Here is an 18948-nt window from a genome sequence, read left to right as displayed (position 1 = left end):
ATTTTTCTTGCTAGGTTACTGGAATAGTTCGCTGGTCTACGCCCTTGAAAATTTGCTGTATTTTGACTTTGGCAGTATAACGAATGTGGCTGTAAATAACCAAACGATCGACGATGATATCGTCGTCGACGTACTCGCAAGAGTTCGACTTCACGATGACGTCAGAGCGACATCGGGAAAGAGTTCTCTTCCTTTTACAGCCAAAGTTCTAACAGACGAATATCAAGTCGTCCAGACATCATACACGCTCAAGGTACTGCCCACTAGAGAGAATATTTGACTATGTATGTATGTATGTATCTTCTACAGGTGGTCGAGCCTGAATGGATCATCACGTCGTCAGCGACTCCTGACATGGATATTGATGCCGGAGACGAGGTGGCATACAACTTTACGCTTTATCCACATAGTGCATCGTCGCCAGCCTACAGGCTGATCTGGCAGACAGTAGTTCCCGCCGTTTACTTGGACCTTCACAACTGGACAATTGCGGTGGTATCATCATCATCATCATCTATAGACAACACGTCAAATCCAAATTTATCATGGCGATTGGTGTCTAATTCGACGACCGAGTACGGCCCGGAGTACGGCCCGGAGTACGCAGTCATCGTCGTCGAGTCGGCCCGAATTAGTTTGACGGAAAGTATCATTCTAACTTTTGTCGCCAACGCAACGCAAAGGGTGGTCGCCAGCGCGATCATAGGCGTTCTATCGTCTGCAAACTACAGCTCTTTGCCGTCGCATCTAGATGCGCTACCGGGTCGCTCGTACGCAACAAATCGTACTCAGAGTGTACGTCGTTTAATACTAACTCAATACGCGCTCTAGTCGGTGTTTTCAGGTTGCTCTGAGAAGTTCCGCACTTTCCTTAGCTGTGACGGAGACGTGGAATCCCGAGACTGGCCGTTCGTTTATCGCCTTTGGAGAAGCAGCTACGTACAGAGCTACAATCACTCTGCCCGAGGTGAGAGCGCATTTGTAGCCTTGCAAGCCCCGCGCGCGTATCCGAGACCACGCAAGCTAGCCTCAGAAATGGTTCTGTTTTTTAGGCATATAACAATCTAACCGTTGTTTTGCGTATGCCAGAATTTGGTGGCCAATCGGTAATGGGAATCTTGTCAGCGAGCGTAACTCGCATCGGCGACAATATTCGCGAGTCTATACTTGTAGCAGGCGACACAGACCGAACGAGCGACGGAATTACTCTCAAACTTAGCGAAGCAGCCGCTTTCAATGGCTCAAAGGACACTGCAATCTTTGCCTTTGGAACGGTCTTCAACGAATTTGATGATGCGGTAAACTCGTTAGAAGATCAAGTGGAAATTACAATAGTAGCACAAGTTTTGATCACTGACGTCATATCAGCAGGGCAAGTGTTAAATGTGAGAACTTTTTATTAATTGATTACGGAGTCTGATGCGCAATTTAAGGTTACTGCATATTTGCTAAACGAGGAGGACATCCGTGACATAGCAGACTTGTTGCTCGTAGAGCCTTCTATCAAGGTGGAAATTTCAAAAGTTCACGTCGCTATATATACATGGTTCTTTTAGGCCGACGTGTCGTTTACTTCTGACGATTCGTTCTCTGCTGGAAGCGTTGTTTTCTACGCCGTTCGCGCTTTAGCCAGTTCAGGACTGTACGCCGGACCGTTGTACAATCTCAGCCTAGCAGCCGTTATTGGATACCAGTCGATCAATTTGTCATCCGTTACCACGAGTCTGAAAGGATGTACGACAAGCGTCGATACAATACTCGAGGATGCGGTTATCCTTTTTTGGGTTGAAAGATTGCTACCTGGTTGCGTATTTGTGGCTAACTTTACTGCAGAGGTAAACGAAAGTCTTTTTACCGTACTTGCACCTTGATTGCATTCGTTTTTAGCTCACTTATCTCGTGCAGCCACTCATGACAATCAATACGGTAATAGAAGTCCGGAAATTTTTCAGCAGCGCCCTTGCTAACGCAGCGAGAGAGTATTCAGGACAGGTTACGTATATCCGCGAGATTCCTTATTGTTTGATATAACGTAATGTTTTTTTCTGCTTAGACGTCTCCCAGAGTATCCTTCCGTATAGACTCTTTCATCCTAGACGGCGGTGGCTCGAGCGCTGTGGCTCGAGCCGGTGTTGGGTGGAGAATATCTTTCAGAGTGCGTATTCGATGCATCGAAGGAACAACTAAAGGGGTCCAAGTGACTACAGAATTACCGGCGTCCGAAGACATGCCTTTTCTTCTGTTTGACGAAGCTTTTGTTGTTGATGCCGGATCGAACGTGCGCCTTAGTGGAGAATTTTCGTCGCACACAAACGGCTCAACGTGAGACGAGAGAAAAGAAAGCCGCGAAAATAAACCGCATTGTCTTTTTCCCTAGTGTCGTACTCAATTTGACGGACATTACGAACTTTCCGGACGACAACGACGATAATGACTACGTCGATATTGACATCGTCGTCGTCGTTCCGAATCTCAGCTCTGGAACTACTGTTCCCGGTCTCGCTACGTTCGTTCTATTCGAAACCGTCTACGGAAACACGTCTCGAATAGCTGGCCCAGAGATGGGGCACTTTTCCGTCACAAATCCTCACTTGGGTATTCAAGTGGAACGAAGTCCTTCGTAAGTGTCTCGAACTATTCCCTTTCCTATAAATAAAAAAATTCGTTTGTAGGATTTTGAACGTTGACGGTTTGGCGTTCTATTCCGTTTCTTTTATCCACCTCTCTTCCCCAGACGAAGCCGTTTCTGCCTTTGACGTCTATCTCAATCTCACCGTCAATCCGAACCTGGCTTTTAGACTTGATTTATTGCGAACCAACTTGACAGTCTCCAACTGGACTGTAGATTCTTCGACCGTTACTCTTTTCTTCCGTGAAATCGCCGTCGATCAAAGCGGGGAGTCGGTTGTCGTTCCAGCTCAACTAGGAAGAAGTGCTCGACAAGGCACGCTACTGAACGCGTCAGTTGTCGGTAGCTATGCGTCTGCGTCGTTACCGGATGGCGCGGTCTATGACGTACTGAAGTTCAACGTTTCTGCCGTCGATTTTGAGTCCGTCTGTGTGAGCAGTCTCGAAGCCGACGTGATTCTGAAGGATAGTCAATCAGAGAAAATCAACGACGGTCCGGCTGGCGGGGATGTTGAAATTGAGGTCGTACTGAACGTAAAAGATTTGGGTGAGCATCCGTTGAGAATTCGCGTTCAATCGTGGGAGACTAGTGGATCGCTACTCCTGACCTTCTCTAATGCACAAAGACTAGTTCCTTTCGTTTCCCCAGTCGACGCGTTTAGCGCTTCCACTGATTTACTCGACGTGACTGCTTCTGCGGTTGATTCGTCAGCGTTAGAGCTCTCTGTGCCGGCAGTCCGCATAGAAGCGGCACTGAACGACGACGAGAAGTGTTCTAACGATTACAAAGGCTACCTGAACGTCACGACAGACTACAATACGAAGACAGCCGTCGTAAGAGCAGCTATATGACCCCACACAGAGTCAGTATAGTGAAATTTTCTTTCTGCAGGTTATTCATCAATTCAACGTAACTCGTCCCGTTCTAAAGACGGCGTTTGTCGTTTTGCCGACGTCGCCTTTTGATGGGGGTGATCGTATGAACTTCAGCATTGTCGTCCGACACGAATGGAACTCGTCTCGAGCTGCACATCAATTAAGACTTCGAGCCGATTTGAGTAGTCTCGATCCGTCCACTGTGCTGGAAACGCTGACCTGTTCGCACGTTCGTACTGCAGCGGCCGTCTTTCAAAATTCGTATCTTGTCGTTATTTTCAAATCTTTTGCCACGGACGACGGCGTTCTTACGTGTTTCTATTCTGCACCGATTTCTGAGTCGATTCGCTGGGAGACGATCGTCGAGTGGGAAGTCGTCTTGACGTACTACAGCGCTGCTACTCGCGGCTGTGAATACAACGACTTGTCTCGCACGCTCTCGACGGAATCGCTTGGATATCAGACGTCCGAAGTTGTTCTGGTCGCGGAAACGTTTGAGGGAGCGAGCCTACCTATTACAGCAGATCAGAGCGCCGCATTATATGGGATGTCTGGATTGGCAGTCGTTCCGTGGGAAGTCGTCTACTTTGCTGTAAGAGTGACTTTTCCCGAGGCGGTCACGAACATGAGCGTCCACGTTGAGCTCCTTGACGACGATACGTCACTGGGAATTCGCGTCAACGCCGAATTTACAGGCAATGCACGGCCCTTGGGTCAAACAGAGCTGCTTCAACTAAGCAACCACACGTGGAAATATGACTTGAACGCTGTTGGAAACGAACCAGATAACGTGGTCGATTCCAACGACGTTCTTTCGCTTTCACTGGCAGCAAACATTGGAAATGCCAGCGTCGGCTCGCTGCACAGACTCAGATGGACGCTCAACTATTTCACAGGGAGAAGAGGAGAAGAGAATGTTTCGTCGTTGTTCAACGTCACCGTCGTTCAGCCGAGACTCCAACTCAGCGCCGTAGCGAATAATTCCATTCTTGATGCCGGCGATGTCATTTATTTGACGTTGACTGCGTCGCACACCGACGCGTCAACGGCTCCTGCGTATAACGTCACAGTGAAGATTTTGTCGGATCAGAACTATCTCCGTGTTTCGAGGAACGATCCCGTTACTTACGTCGTATCGACTTCGCCGCTTGACTTGCAGCTCTATAATGGGTATGAGCTTGGGGAGAATTTGTCCCTGAGTTTTCTGCCGTCTGGGAATGTGACGTTTACCGTGGCTCTGGTGCTGACAGACGATGCTCGCCCTGGATCGAACGTCGTCATTACATCTGATGTTTTTTATGAGGATGCTGGTGAGAAAATTGTCCGTTGAATTTCGGTGCCTCCCAATTCGTGTTTTTTTAGGAATTCAAAGTTATCGAGCGAAATCGTGGTCCTATTCGTTCAATTCTACTTCGGCTGCGCTTTTGGTCGCTGCACTTGCAAATACGTCGTATCAGCTGACGGCAGGGAGCGAAGTAATCGTAGGGGAAGTCGTTACCTTCATTGCCAACTTCGCAGTTCCTGAGGGAACAACTAATATGACTATTCGTCTATGTGAGTTTTTTTCCCGAGTCAATGGCGTGAAAAAACACGATTTTTTGTGTTTGCAGATATTGATGATTCGAAAATGGCTTCTTCATTAAACGTCAGTTTTCGTTCTGCTCAGATTCTCTCTCGAGGTTTAGGGACTTCTCTCACTTCTTCAACTCCCCTTTCAGCCAATCCGGTACTATTTCACCTCGTGGACGTAGTGAACAAAGGCGACAACATCTTGTCGGCAAATGACACCTTATCAATCGAGGTAGGACATCACTTACGGTACATACGTGTAAAAGTATCCTTCACTTAGGTGTCATACGAAATACTAGGAATCTACAAAGAGGGTTCCTTGAATACCTTCGCGTTCAAGACTACTGGTCTTTTGGATGGCCAGTACGAACAAATTTCAAACGATGTGACCATCGTCGTTATTGATTTTCCGACCTATGCCTTTTCGTTTGCCAGTTCAAGTCTCCATGCGTCAGCAACAATCGGCCAAAAAGTGCCTGTATATTATGATGTCGACTTCCCTGCTAATGACAGCAATAGCGTACAATTGGTCTCCATTTTTGAACCAGGAAATCGTCTTGTGCCTTACAACGTGTCATACGTGTATCGAGGACATAATCTAGTACTGGAGAATTCTCTAGGAATTCAGTTCACAAATACGGAATATACCGTGACGATTGGAAATGTGACCAATGCTCCTGACTTTCAGGATGACGTCAACGATACTGCCGTACTTGAGATGAGCATCTGCATTCAAAATCAAAGCGATACCCTAAGGGGGAAGGTGCTGCCAATCAGCGGCCAAGTGAAGTTGACGTCTTCCGCTGGAGTTGAACTGACACTTCCAATTGAACCTGACTTAAAAATCGTCGTCGTCGAGCCGAGTGTAACTGTTCTACTCGCGAACGCCTTTCCGAGGGTCATTGGGTCGGGAGAATTCATCCACTTCGTTATTGTTTTGAATGCGTCCCGTGAGTCAAGTTCCGCGTACAATCTGTCCGTCAGCTTCGTCATAGACACTTTGCTTAATCCTTTGCCCGAGTTTCTGCAGCCGGCGTTGCCGTACGCAAACACGTCGTCGTCGAAATCCACTCAGACGTTGACTGTCAGCATCGACGAGTACGGAAAAGAAGACGATCTCCTCGTTTTGATTTTGCCGGCTATCGTTAACCCGGGGTTGCCTGAGAGAATCGTTCCCTCTTGTGCAATGCACGGTGTCTACTATTCCTTGCCGTCGCAGGACGTCGTCGATGCGTGCAGTAGACGAGAGTATCGTTTGGAATTACGTGATTTTCCGCGCGTATGCTCGCACTATCTGCTTGTCAGCTCGAAATTGACGGACGGCAAGTCGACTTCGGCGCGCCTTCGAGGTCTTTCTCTGGGAGAGACGTTTCAGTTGAAAAGCACCGTTACCTTGCAGGAGCAAGACTCTCACAATTTGACGATCTTCATTGGTGCCGCTTTGCGCGACGGCGGCGGCTCTATTTCCGCTAACGATGTCCTCAAAGTTTTGTTTGTCGGCGTGCCGACCCACGGCAGTGTCGCCGTTGTAGAAGACGTCATAGACGACGAGATCGTCGTCACGTTGGTGGACGTACCCACCGATTCGGCAAAAACGTGCGACTTTGACAATCCGGATGAAGTGGAGGTCGAAATCGAACTGGTTCTTCTAAATTCACCGCGTCTCATTAATGGAGACAGTGTCGATATAACGACGTCAGTCACTTTCAATCGAAGCTCAAACCAGGTACTTTTTGACATTCGCTGCTATGTATTTTCTTATTTATTTATAAGCAAGTATTTCTTAGGATGCCGTTGTTTTGAATGTCAGTGAGCCGTCGTTGAACATTACGGTCGACTGTTTCTATGACTCATTCGACGCTGGGGACATCGTTCTGCTCCAACTCGCCGTGTATCATACAAACAAGTCGTTCGGCGACTCGTTTGACGTCAAAACGACAGTTGCTTTTGAAAAAGTGAAGACGTCGGTTTTGATTCACTCGTGCAACGTCGTGCCTGATCTGGTAACAATACTCGATAGTGAAGTGAGTTTTCTCGTCGACGAGCTACCTCTCAACGACGTCTTTCTTTGCAATATCTCTGTCCCAATCGACGATTCTATTCGCCTTGAAGAAACTATATCAGTTGTGTTTAATGTAACGTTTGTCAGCTCAGAAACATTTCACCTTGGCCGAAAATACCACCTCGACGACGAGTCGTGTCGAAGAAAAAGCAAAGGCATTTCTGCAATCGATTTCAAAGTGGAGAACAGAGATGCTGACGGCATCGAACTTCTGACGAATCCTGTACACGTGAAGGAGATGTTTGAACTAAATGGGCTCGGCTTTTCGAACAACGAAACCGCTTATGTATCGGTGAATTTCACCGCTGCCGAAGGCACAATCAATGCTAGTATCGCCGTGACGGTGATTGGTAACGTTACTTTGATTCCTCGTCCTGAGCGCAGCAAAGGTCTTTTGGGAAGGCGAAACGTGGCCATGTCTCTAGCGCAGCGCAACGCCACTACGTTCTATATCAACGTCGAGGAGTTCGTCAATACGGGCGACAACGTCGTAAATGCGTCGGACGAGTGTTTTATCTTGATGGCGTTCGCTGTGTTGGGGTCACCTGAAACGGATTTCCAATTGACTGAACTAGTAGAATTTGACTCGAGCGGTGACGCTGTGACTTCAGAACGGCTCTTTCTTCAGAACGCAACCATCGTCAAAGCAGATTTTACGTGGAACTGCACAGCCAACGCGACAGAGAATTTGCAGTCGATCGACGTCATTTTGTACATATTAAGAATTTGGCCGAGCGAATCGTCTTCTAGTCCTGGAGTACGAAATTTCGTTCGTCTGGCATTTGATGCTCCGTATTTTGAAGCGTTTCAGTCGCCGACGTACTACTTCTCGTCTCACCCAAACGATGTCGTACGTGTCAGCGGGTTTTCGATAGACGATTCGATTTTTATTGATCTCATTCCAAACGCTCTTCTCACGATCAAGTTTTCTCTTCGTCTCAACGATTCACTGCGGTTTGACAGAAACGTGACATCGACGGCCACCTTTACATTCAGTGATTCTGGTACGAGGGCACAAAATTTGTTAGTCGACGTGTATAAGGATTGATGTCTATTTAGGTCGTGCCGTTTATTCTCCTTTGATAGCCAATCATTTTTTCGTGACAGCTTCGCCTGGCTCGCCTCGCATTGCACTGACGGAAACATCTTCAGCATTGACAGATCAAAATAGGATTCGGCCAGGAGAAACGGCAGCGGTTCAGATTACAGCACCCATGGTGAGAGGCTCCGTCAATTTGGAGTTAGTTTTGGGTAAGGAGAAGCAGGACTCCAAAGCTCCGAACTGATAAATTCTTGTTTTGTAGTCATTGATGCCGCTGAAGTTGAGAGCAGTCTTTCCCTCGGCGTGATCAGGTCGTCGGTTATTTCAATGGGCGGAGCTATCACGTCTATCGTGCCGGGGGTAGTCTTGTCGTCAGGAAGGCGAAACGCATTGAACTTAACGTGGAGCTTCGGTGAAATCGTCTCACGAGGCGATATTGTAGTCGAAGTAAGATGGGCGCTACAGTAAGCCAGTATCTAAAGCAAACTTCTCTTACGTAAGGCTGTTTTAAATTTGACTGGGTCAGTCAAAGAATGCCGCGACAACGATACGGTTCGATTGACTTCTCTTCTCGTGTACGATGACGTCGTCGTCACGGCGGTGGAGTCGACGTTTGACCTTGAAATCGTCAGCACTCCAGCGTCCAGTTTCGAGTTGATGTCGTCTAGCTTTCCTTCAACTGTTGGGAACACGGTGAAAATGAATGAAATCGTCGTTTTTCAGTGGAATTCTACGTTTCTCAGTGATCGCACGGATAACCTCACCGTCGAAATAGAGACAAACGCTGGGGCGATTGTAGAGATTCTAAATTTTACTATGACGGTGGGAGATCATCTTCGAATTGTCGGCTATCAGTGGGAAAAACAGAACGATAGGTACACTGGCGCGTTACAGAACGTATATAAACCGTTCAGTGACTTTCTTTTGTAAGGCTAATTTCTCTATTTCCAATCGTTTTCAACTATTTGGACTGTCTTGAAAATGACGAAGACCGACTGACGGCAACGATTGAAGCAATCGTCTATGATGCGCCGGGAGGCGCAGTCGTCTTCTCTCCGTCGTTGTCTGTTCAGCACCCGAAAAGCGAAGGCAGAGAAACTTTGCCAAATGTCACTTTGACGATCGTTGAACCAGAATTGGAAATCGACACTACGCTGACTCCAAGGTAGTTGAGGCAGAAACGCATTGAAAAGTTGTCGTTAAATGTTTGTTTCGAAGGCTATTAGGCATCGGAGACCGCGCCGAGTTCACTGTCACTATCCGTCATTCTGCTACATCGGCGAACACTGCCTACGATGTGCAGCTAAACGTTACTCTTCCCTCAGGAGTTGACGTCTTGTCTGCTGACAATGGGTTCAAGAGAGTCGACTCTGTCATTGTACTCAACCTGCTTTTGAATATTTCTCTGAATCAATCCTCTGACGTCGCTGTTGTTTTAAACGTCACTGACTCAATATTGAGGGGAACGACATTGACAGGAACGGCTTCTCTTGTCTATTTTGCTCCTCATCCCAGCGCTCAGCTCGTGTCGGCGACGAGAAAAAGCTATTCACTTATCAAAGAATCAAAACCGGCGTACGTCGTCGAAACGACAGCGCAAATTCAAAGCAGCTTTTTGGCCAATCAAATCGCTCCGTACGACGTTCTTAACTCGCCCGTGTCCATCATGGAACCCGCTGCTTTTAACATCACTGTTCACGTATCGCCGCTGGTAAATCAGAGCTTTCGCATAGTTCTGAGTGCGAGTGAAAGCTTGGGCACGATCACTCAATTGATGGATGTAGGAGAAACGAACGCAACCGTAAATAATCTCAGGTAAGATTCGTTTTGTTCTTATGAATATGCCGAGGTATACCATTGCTTTTAGGCTTCCAGTTCAGACGTTTCTAGAAGGCAACGTTGAAATAGACGTGACCGACGCTGTGCAAAGTTTGAACGAAACGACAACTCCGGCGGCAATCATTCTTCTATTGCCGTTCGCCGTTAGAAACACTCCCCAGTTAGCAAACGGCAGCCAAGTGGCAATTAACGTCAGTGCTCAACTAGGAAACTACAGCACACCTCAGGCAGGCAAAGAGTCTCCGAGACGTTGCGTACGGTTGACGGTGGTTTTGTTTTTTTAGGGAAAACTCGGTGTCGTTTTGAGGCGACCAAAGTTGGTCGTTTCCCTTCATCTGACGCCTGCGACGTTCGACGCCGGCGATCAAGTAAACCTTTCCTTTGTTGCTCGGCACGATAGGAGCTCTTTTGTTCTTACTACCGATGTTGAAATGACGCTGTTCCTTCCAGCAGAACTCAATTGGGCTGGCTTGCCAGAGATCAGGGTGAAACGGAGCTGGTTGGGTGTGGATCAAACGTGGTCGTCAAGTTTTACGTTGGACGTCGTGGAGAGTGTTTTTCCAGGCGAAGTTTTGAGCGTTTCTGCTCTCTTAGTCTACCAAAGTGCCCCCAATGGAAGAGTATACAACGTCACGGCTGAAGCGACCGGAAAAATTCTTGATCCGATTTTCAGTACTTCTGTTTTTGGAAAAACTCAGTGGGATATGAAAAACTGTGAATACTCCTATTCTGCAACGCCGTTGGTGTTGGGGGAGCGATTCACTGTATCTTCCAATATCACGCTTCCTGAGTCCACGTTACCCACGGCGAAATACTCAGCAACGCTGCTTTCTTGTACGCACCCAATGGACGCTGTATCTCCTGATGATGCGGTAAATTGTTCGTACGGCTGCTATCGCGCGGCAGAAGCGAACGCTTCATTTCACGTTCAGGCTAAGTATGGGTCCAGCATTGCCAACGGTTCTGTCACTCCGCTAGAGTCCAATGCTTCCTACTACGTAGCCGATTTGCGAGATAGTGCAAAGGAACTCGTCAATTTACCGGACAACGTTGCAAACGCAAACGATGTCGTCGACTTGTCCTTGTTTGTGGTTCTAAACGGAGCAGACCATACGTCAAACGAGAACGCTCAACTTAGATTAGTTCTTTCGTTCTCCGCAGAGAACAGTCGCAACAAGTTCCTGCTGCAGAATTGCATCGATTTGAAAATCGTTCGTCCCAAGTTATATTTAAATCTCAGTCGACAAGGAAACGGTGTCATTCGAGGAGGAGACGTACTCGTCTACAATCTGACGGTCGGCTACGAGGAACCTATTGAGGCTGTTCCGTTGAATTTGTCTCTGGTTTTCGCGTCGAATCGTTCGTCATTTCTGTCGTCATTTGTTCGTGTTGGTTACGACTACTGGAACGCCGTCAATACGAGGAACTTCGTTGACGTTTTTCACGACATACGTACGCCTCTTCAGCTACCGAAATTTCGAAACGGAGAAATCAACGTCGTAATTCGCGTTCCCGTGAACTCCGGCATTCGCTATGGAACAGCGTTCGATTTTAAAATTACTGGACGCTATGAAGACGCCTGTGGAATTAACTTTGATTTGAGCTATTGCCTTTCCTTGGAACGAGGGGTTTATTTTCTGTCGATTCACTCAGCAGTTACGGCAGCTCCGGCGTTGCCGGTCAACTTGACTCTGTTCTCGCCACTTTCTCAGCCAAACGAGCTGGGTTTTGGGCAGTCTCGTTTTCTTCTTCTGTTTCAGCAATCTCCCGGAACTTCAAACTTTTCTGTATTTATCGGTACATATGAGAAAAATAAGCTGTGTGTGTATTATTTTCGGCCTTTTTTTCCCGTGTAGCTATTTCGGCAGACGAAGCCATTTCTGTGCGCTTCCTAAATGCCTCGTTGCTGTCGAACGGCAACAGAACATTCGGTTCAGAACTCGTGACGAATCCCGTGTACAATGCCACTGGCAGCAGAATCGTTGTTCAGGAAATTCAGCTTCATCTCGGAGAAATACGGACCCCGACAACAAAACATGCAATGACTATTTATGAGGTTCTTACCCAATCTTCTACGGTACCCTCCTCCTTTTTTTTTTGATACCTTGTTTCAGATCTTTGTCGACGTTCGCCCTCTTTCTCTTACGGAACGAAAGGAGTTTTCCCTCGCCTTACAGCCGGACCTTTACGCTGATGGCGTCCTCTTCTCGGGTTCGCTCTTGCGCACGATCGTCGTTCCGGAGCCGGCACTGCGTCTCCTTCTGAACTGGACCGATGTTTGGTGGACTGCAGGACACTTCGTCGCCGTTCGCGAAGCCGTTCGCTTTTTTGCCGTTGTAGACTGGTTTGCTGGGACGGCGTTGAACGCTTCCGTGCAAGTCAATCTTCCGGCCAACGCCACTGCTATAGCAAGCGCTCAAATTGGACGCGTGGGAACAAATTTGATTGGAGACTTCGCCGCCGTAAATATATCGAACATATTGAACAATAGGTGAGATTTGCAACTGTGGCCGCTTTGACCGATACCTTGATCCGTTTTCCTAGAGTTACGTTTTTCCTTGGAGACTTCTCCAACGCCGGAACAAACGGCGAAACAAGCGAAGATCAGCTTGTTGTCGAGGTGGATGCCTACGTGAGCAACGTGACGGCAAATCGTAACGGTTCCAGACTGGATATTAGGACCACTTTTGCCTTCAATCATCCCAATGTCGAAGGGAGGCGCGAATTGGACGACAGCCTCCAACTAACCGTCACCGAAGCAGAGCCTCGCTTAGAAATGAACCTAAATCCTCCGTAGGTTCTCATTATCTTCTGTCTCGATATCTAATCCGTTTTTCTCTGCAGAATCGTTGGACGAGGAAGTACGGCGTCTATGACCGTCGCACTCAGCGGCATAGACGTTTCGTCGCCTGCAATGTATAGCACCGTACTTAAAACGAACTTTTCCAGTATGTTTTCGGTGGACGACCCCACGGCCGAGGTACTCGACAGCGAAACTGTTGTCGTGACAACTCGAAACGACGTGATTCGAGAAAGCACGGTTTTGTACACGATCGTGGGGACGGTGATAGAAAATGTCACCGTAGGTCAACTTCTGACGGCAACGGCGAGATTTTATTTCGACTTGACGACCAATAGCAGCGACGGATCGGAGAATCGTCAGTACGTGCTGGAGACGACGAGCGAACCTCCGTCGACTGTCGCCTTCATCGAATCTCAATCCACGGTCGCGAATTCGCTTCCTCTGAAGCCGGAGAGAAAGGAAGCAGCTGTGGGTGAAGATTTACGTCTCGTTGTTAATGTCACCGTGTGGGACCGTTTGAGGGCAAATCTGTCCTTGGATCTAAGTGCAGTACTTCAATCCGATTTTAACTATACTGTGAATGACCTCGTCGATATTCACAGAGTTTCGGTATCCGGTCCCTATTTTCTCACCGACGATCGGAAAATCACTAATGGAGACGGCGTTGTCTCTGTGCAACTTGGCTTTTGGAATATCACGGAAGTCGATAAAGCTGATCAGTACGTCGTCGTCGTGACCGTCAACTTAAATGTTTTAAATAAGCCGTACTGCAAAAACGATGCGACGGTTGCAATGAACGCTACATCTCGGCTTGGTGACGCATCGTCTCAGGTAAAAGAGTTTAAGGGGAATTACACGTTCGCTTTTATTTTTCTCTTTAGAATGAAGTCGTTTTGAATATCGTCGAGCCGTCACTTGAGGTCGGGTTTACTGCCTTGGAGTCTCAAGTGAATGGCGGCGAATTAGTTGAATTTTTCGCATTATCTCGATTGATTTCGGCGCCTAATTCTTATCCTGCTTCTAATCCTAAACTTCAAATCGACATTGGTGGTATGAACATTTCCGATGTCTACCGTACTTTACGCTGCTCCGCACCGATGAAAAAGACGGTTCTTAACGCCACTGTTTTGCGACTCGAACTTTCCTCAAATATTCTTCTCCACCCTGATTATGATACAAGTCGAGCCGACGAGTTTTTGCCTTCTCCCATTGGAGACATCAATTGCACGTTCAATGCAACGGTATTGGAAACTGTCGTTCCGTCGCAGTCCTTGCATTTGCTTGTTTCGTTGACATGGGACAGCGCCAATCGATCAAATTATCTTCCCTCTTCGGTACGTAGCTACGAAGAACTGGCGGAAGTATCAATAAACGTACCGAGAATCACTTTGAAAGCCGAGGCCTCTTCCCAACACCGGTTGGACTGCTCAAAGGCAGGACACACAGCAGGCCAACGTCCTTCCGTCAGTGTGAACTCGACAATAGTGACTCCAACCCAGACAACAGTAGCAATAACAGCGCCGACTGTTATTGTTTCCACAGCGGCTCCGTCGTTCGGCAGTAGCGCTCTTCCCTACCTTGTCGTCGACAACGTCAATGCGACGTTCGAATTCACTCTCGTTATGCGTTTTCCGAGATCTCGGTTTAATTTGTCGGTTCGAGTGACCGAGCTCGTGTGCGAATCGGACGACTTTTCGTCGTGCGACTACGCTATCAGCGGTGTTGATGCGCCTGCAATAGCTCTGGCATCGAGAAACGACTCGTTGTCGATTCGTCGAGGATTGAACGTCGCTTTGGCCACGATGCCAAAAACGTACGAAATTCGACCGAGTTCAATCGAGACTGCCGTCGGCGCAGTGACGGCATATGGAGATAAAGCGACGTCAAACGAAATCGCTATGAATTTCAAAATCGTTCTACTGAACGTCTTCAAAGGCCAGAATCTTCAGCTAGTCTCAGCAGCTTTATATGAATCGGTCGACGGCATGGGCGACGTTTCAGAATCGACGGTTGTCACAACGAATATTACCGTCGTCGGAGCTGATCTATTACTAATGATTTCTAAAGAAGAAAACAAAGTCTACGAAGCGGGAGACGTCGTTACATTCGTCGTCGAAATTTCGCATCGCGCGCGATCGTGTCTAAAGGCGAACAACATGCGTTTGAATTTGACGACGGAATCAAACGTCTTGTTGCCGATCAAAAACGGGTCCGCGTACCGACTTCCGTCGGCGGACGACGTCGCTCTAACGGACTACGACGTCGTTGAGAAACCTATATTGTTTCGTCAGGAAGACGACGAAGACGTTTTTGAACTGGGCACTGAGGAGAATTTGACAGTGACGCTGAAATATGGGATTCACGAGAAGGTTCGTCCCAGTGCGGTGTATTATCTGAACGCTACGCTGGAATACGGAAACAGCGAACGCGGTAATAATAAGGCGAGCGACGTCGTTCCTAAGTTTCTTGAGCACTCTTTTTATAGATGCCGTGCCATACAGTCTCGCCGCTGTGGAGGAGTTAGTGATTGCCGCTCCCTCTGTTCCCAATCTTCAGCTGATTCAAACGTCCATCAGTTGCACAGACGAAAATAGTCTGAATTTTGGAGAGTTTGGCCGGCTCACCGTCGATTTGACTCTTCCGTCCGGAACGTCATATATCCAAATGTTTTTAGGTGCGTCGTCTCAGTTGGTTTCCTTGAAGAATCGCACTTGTTTTTCTAGCCTTTGAGCCGAGTGTCGTTGGCCGCAACGACCTTATTCGCATCGTGTCGGCAGGCTTGGACAGCCGCGGGGGGATGACGCTTACGAGTGGCGTGCCCACGGCAATCAGCTCGCCCAATAGCACGTCTCCTGCTGAAGTTGCGTGGCATTTTGGTGAAATTGTCAATCCCAGTGGCAATGCGAATGACACGCTTAAAGCCGGGGTATGTTTGTGCATTTTGATCTAGTCATTGTGACTAAATCTCTTTCCAGTTACTCGTTTTGGGATCTGCGACGGACATCCTCGCGCTGACGGAAATGAAAGGGGAACCTCCTCGCGTGAATGTTACGGCGTACGCCCTCGTGGACAACACCACTCTACTGGTAGGAAATTCCGTCAATATGAGCCTTGTCGCCCCAGAAATAAAAACGAACGTCACTTATGACGTAAGTAAATCGCCTATATAAAAAAGCGATGTCGACTAGCCTTTTCAGCATGAAATTCAAAACGGTGCGTTTGTTTTCAACGCGACCATTCTCGTCTACCATACGAGTCGTTCAACCGGATGTGCGAAGGAGGTCAACGTCACTGTGCGCTTTCCAAGCGGGACAAACATCACGGAAGGCACGATGACAGCGTCGCTATCGCCGCCTCCTTTGATGGATGTCTTGTACGGGACGAACGAGACAATTGTTGATATACGACTAGTGGAGGATTTTCCCGGTATGACGAGTTCTGTTTTATTGTCGTTTATAAGACGTTGTTGCCTTCAGCAGACTCACGGTTTATTGTGACGTTTGACGGGTTCATCCCAACAGCTATTCTCGTAAGATCGTCGTAGTTTGACAGCAGGGCACTTCTTTAGTCTTTGTCTCTAGGATGTTTTCGTTGTTAGCACGGGCATCAAAATCCGATCGTTCAATACTGAGGACTTTCTCGATTTTCCGGATTTGTTTCTCGTAGGCCAAAATTCTCTTTTTGCTATAGATACATTTCGTCTTTTCAGACGTATGTCGTGACAGAAGATAGCGGCACTGAAACGACGTGCGTCCGCGTGATTGACGTCGTCGTGACGGAGGTGAGTAAAATAGAATCGTTACCACCGCCAGGAAATGCGAATATTGCTTGACGTACAGACGACGTGGACATACAAAATTCTCATCATTGGAGCTGTCGTCGGTTTCGTACTTCTTTTTCTCCTGACGTTGGTCATTGTGAGCGTGGCGTGTCGTCGACGTCGCGTTTGGAAGTATCATCTTCTAAGCGGCGAAAGATGGCGCTTTTTACGATTTTTCTGCGGCTGCGTCTCCTGTCGAAAGAAGGGCTCAATCACGCTCGAAAGTGGAGATTCGGCGAAGAGAAAACAAAGCACAAAGGAGGTCACAGACCTTCGAAAACGACTCAAAACTACTGACAGTCGCATATCGCTCGCGAGTCGCAGTGCTACTCCGACGAGCGAATTTTCTCTCCAAGTGACGTCGGGACGATCGAGCGCTCAGGATCTTTACGAGAACGAAGGACCGAGACTTGTGCCAACAAAGCGTCTAGGCACGATATACAGCATATCGTCGAGCGACGAAGGCAGCCGAGAGAACCTCGTCAAAGAGGACAAGAAGAGTCGCCCAACGAGCAAGGTCGAGGTGCTCGGAAGTCGGTCGAGTTCAGAAGAGAGCGTGAAGAAAAACGGTGCAAAGAACGAAAAGGGATCGTCGTCGAGTAGCGGAATCGTTCTGCCACCTCTCGTGGAAGACAGACAGCAATTAGTTCGACCGAGTATGACTGACGAAACTTTGATGTTGGTACGGCATCGACTGGACAGTATTCCTGCTGTGAGACGAAAATTACCGAGTTTGACTGGCGTCGAGAAACGAAATTCGCGATCGGGATCGACATTTGGTTCGTTGAAACCGTCGACGTCAAAGCACATCGTTCTCGTCCAATCGGCTGAAGATGACAGCAACGACGACTGCGCTTTTGACGAAAGACTTGAAAGCGACGAAAAGCCGGAGTCGGAAAAACCGAGCGACAACGAAGCGTCGCCGTCGAACAGCGGGAACGACGAAAACAACGAGGGACCTAAATTGCAGCTGAAGGGAAAGCGAAAAGGGCGAGGTTTTCATGCGACGGTTGAGACGGAAGACGTGCCGACTTCTTCGCAGCTCGTTGCAAGTGGACGGAGAGCGAATTCTCGGCTCACCGTGTCGGCGTCGGTCATGTCAGGCCCGATAGACGGAGAGCATCTTCGAAGTCCGCCGCCGACGGAAGACGACGACGACGACGAGCACTCCGAAGGCGATGAACCGAAGAAATTCGCTCTTAAACTAAAGCGAAAGAAAAAGAGTCCTCTTTCGGGAAGTGTAACAACGACAGAAAGTCATTTCGTCGGGCGCACTGCTGAGATTAGAACGTCGCCAGAGAATGAAGGAGGAGAAGAGCAGCCCGATGAGAGACCAGGATTAAAGACGAAGAGACGAAAAAAGAACTTGGTTGCTGCCGGTGCCGTACAGACGACCGAAAACGTTGACATTCGCCGTACGCCGTTTAGCAAACAAGAAACGAGCAGCCGAGCAGCTTCTGCATTCCCCGAAGAGAATCCCTCGTCGGAAGGCGAAGACGAGCCTGAAACTGACTCAAAGCGACGTGTCGGGCTCAAATTGAAGGGCCGTCGAAAGGCGAAAGAACCGCTAATGGGAACGGTTCAGACGACCGTTGGAGTTGAGCTCAACCGAACGCCGATTCAATTAGAAAGCGAATCGAGTTCTCCGCCAGCGGCGAATACGCCTGACCCGCGTTCTACTCGTCCAGATTCAGCCCCATCGACTCGTCCTGACTCGTCTCGATCGACGTTACCGAGTCGCGGCGGCGTCGGTCTTCGAGTGCGTCGACGGAATCGCATGCCGCTGAGTTCAATTGGCCTTCAGCACGCCAACGCGGGAGTGTTACTCGAACGGACGATCGAAGAAAGAAGAAAGTCGTCTGAGCCATCGTCTCCTACGCCGTCAGTGGACGTATCTCGACCGGATTCTCGTCCTGGGTCGAGTCTTTCGTTTTCGTTGCGTTTCGTTCCGCAATCGATTCCCGACCGTCAAGAGACGCCGTCACAGTCGCTTCCTCCAGCAAAGCCCGACGACGACGACGACGACGAGCCCAAGCGATTGTCGCGATTCGCTTCGATCACTCGTCGTGTTACGAGTCTATTTTCGAAGCAAGGTTCGTTAGCCAGTGATGCGCCGTCGCGCTCGTCGTCCAGAGCATCGACCTCCCAGCGACGAAAACCGAAACGATTGTGGGGCATGTTGGGACAAATTGGCGAACCGCGTTCAGACGACGAAGGTAACGACGACGGACCGCCGTCACCAACCTTGCCGGTCCCATCAGCTGCATTATTCGAAAAGTAAGTGTGACCTCATACCTTTGATTTTGGAT

General features: G+C 48.5%; 1 protein-coding gene across 1 annotated transcript in view; it reads left to right on the top strand.

The window, feature by feature from the left end:
* Positions 1 to 18948, top strand: part of LOC136186036 (uncharacterized) — a 29472-nt gene that overhangs the window by 6466 nt on the left and 4058 nt on the right. Inside the window, exons 3-37 of the mRNA XM_065973276.1 lie at positions 15 to 253; positions 310 to 795; positions 845 to 967; positions 1053 to 1385; positions 1434 to 1508; positions 1557 to 1835; positions 1888 to 1992; positions 2054 to 2322; positions 2378 to 2620; positions 2673 to 3462; positions 3521 to 4814; positions 4867 to 5058; positions 5115 to 5305; positions 5354 to 6799; positions 6861 to 8139; positions 8195 to 8386; positions 8440 to 8624; positions 8679 to 9052; positions 9109 to 9342; positions 9396 to 9992; positions 10045 to 10243; positions 10301 to 11813; positions 11873 to 12072; positions 12131 to 12507; positions 12561 to 12809; positions 12861 to 13650; positions 13701 to 15249; positions 15305 to 15493; positions 15543 to 15745; positions 15795 to 15968; positions 16017 to 16245; positions 16296 to 16348; positions 16401 to 16481; positions 16529 to 16600; positions 16659 to 18916. Coding sequence (XP_065829348.1) covers positions 15 to 253; positions 310 to 795; positions 845 to 967; positions 1053 to 1385; positions 1434 to 1508; positions 1557 to 1835; positions 1888 to 1992; positions 2054 to 2322; positions 2378 to 2620; positions 2673 to 3462; positions 3521 to 4814; positions 4867 to 5058; positions 5115 to 5305; positions 5354 to 6799; positions 6861 to 8139; positions 8195 to 8386; positions 8440 to 8624; positions 8679 to 9052; positions 9109 to 9342; positions 9396 to 9992; positions 10045 to 10243; positions 10301 to 11813; positions 11873 to 12072; positions 12131 to 12507; positions 12561 to 12809; positions 12861 to 13650; positions 13701 to 15249; positions 15305 to 15493; positions 15543 to 15745; positions 15795 to 15968; positions 16017 to 16245; positions 16296 to 16348; positions 16401 to 16481; positions 16529 to 16600; positions 16659 to 18916 — 17062 coding nt within the window. The remainder of the gene's footprint in view (positions 1 to 14; positions 254 to 309; positions 796 to 844; positions 968 to 1052; positions 1386 to 1433; positions 1509 to 1556; positions 1836 to 1887; positions 1993 to 2053; positions 2323 to 2377; positions 2621 to 2672; positions 3463 to 3520; positions 4815 to 4866; positions 5059 to 5114; positions 5306 to 5353; positions 6800 to 6860; positions 8140 to 8194; positions 8387 to 8439; positions 8625 to 8678; positions 9053 to 9108; positions 9343 to 9395; positions 9993 to 10044; positions 10244 to 10300; positions 11814 to 11872; positions 12073 to 12130; positions 12508 to 12560; positions 12810 to 12860; positions 13651 to 13700; positions 15250 to 15304; positions 15494 to 15542; positions 15746 to 15794; positions 15969 to 16016; positions 16246 to 16295; positions 16349 to 16400; positions 16482 to 16528; positions 16601 to 16658; positions 18917 to 18948) is intronic.

The sequence above is a fragment of the Oscarella lobularis genome, chromosome 4 (assembly GCF_947507565.1).
Source record: "Oscarella lobularis chromosome 4, ooOscLobu1.1, whole genome shotgun sequence".
NCBI lineage: Eukaryota > Metazoa > Porifera > Homoscleromorpha > Homosclerophorida > Oscarellidae > Oscarella > Oscarella lobularis.
This window is presented reverse-complemented; position numbering and strand designations above follow the sequence as displayed.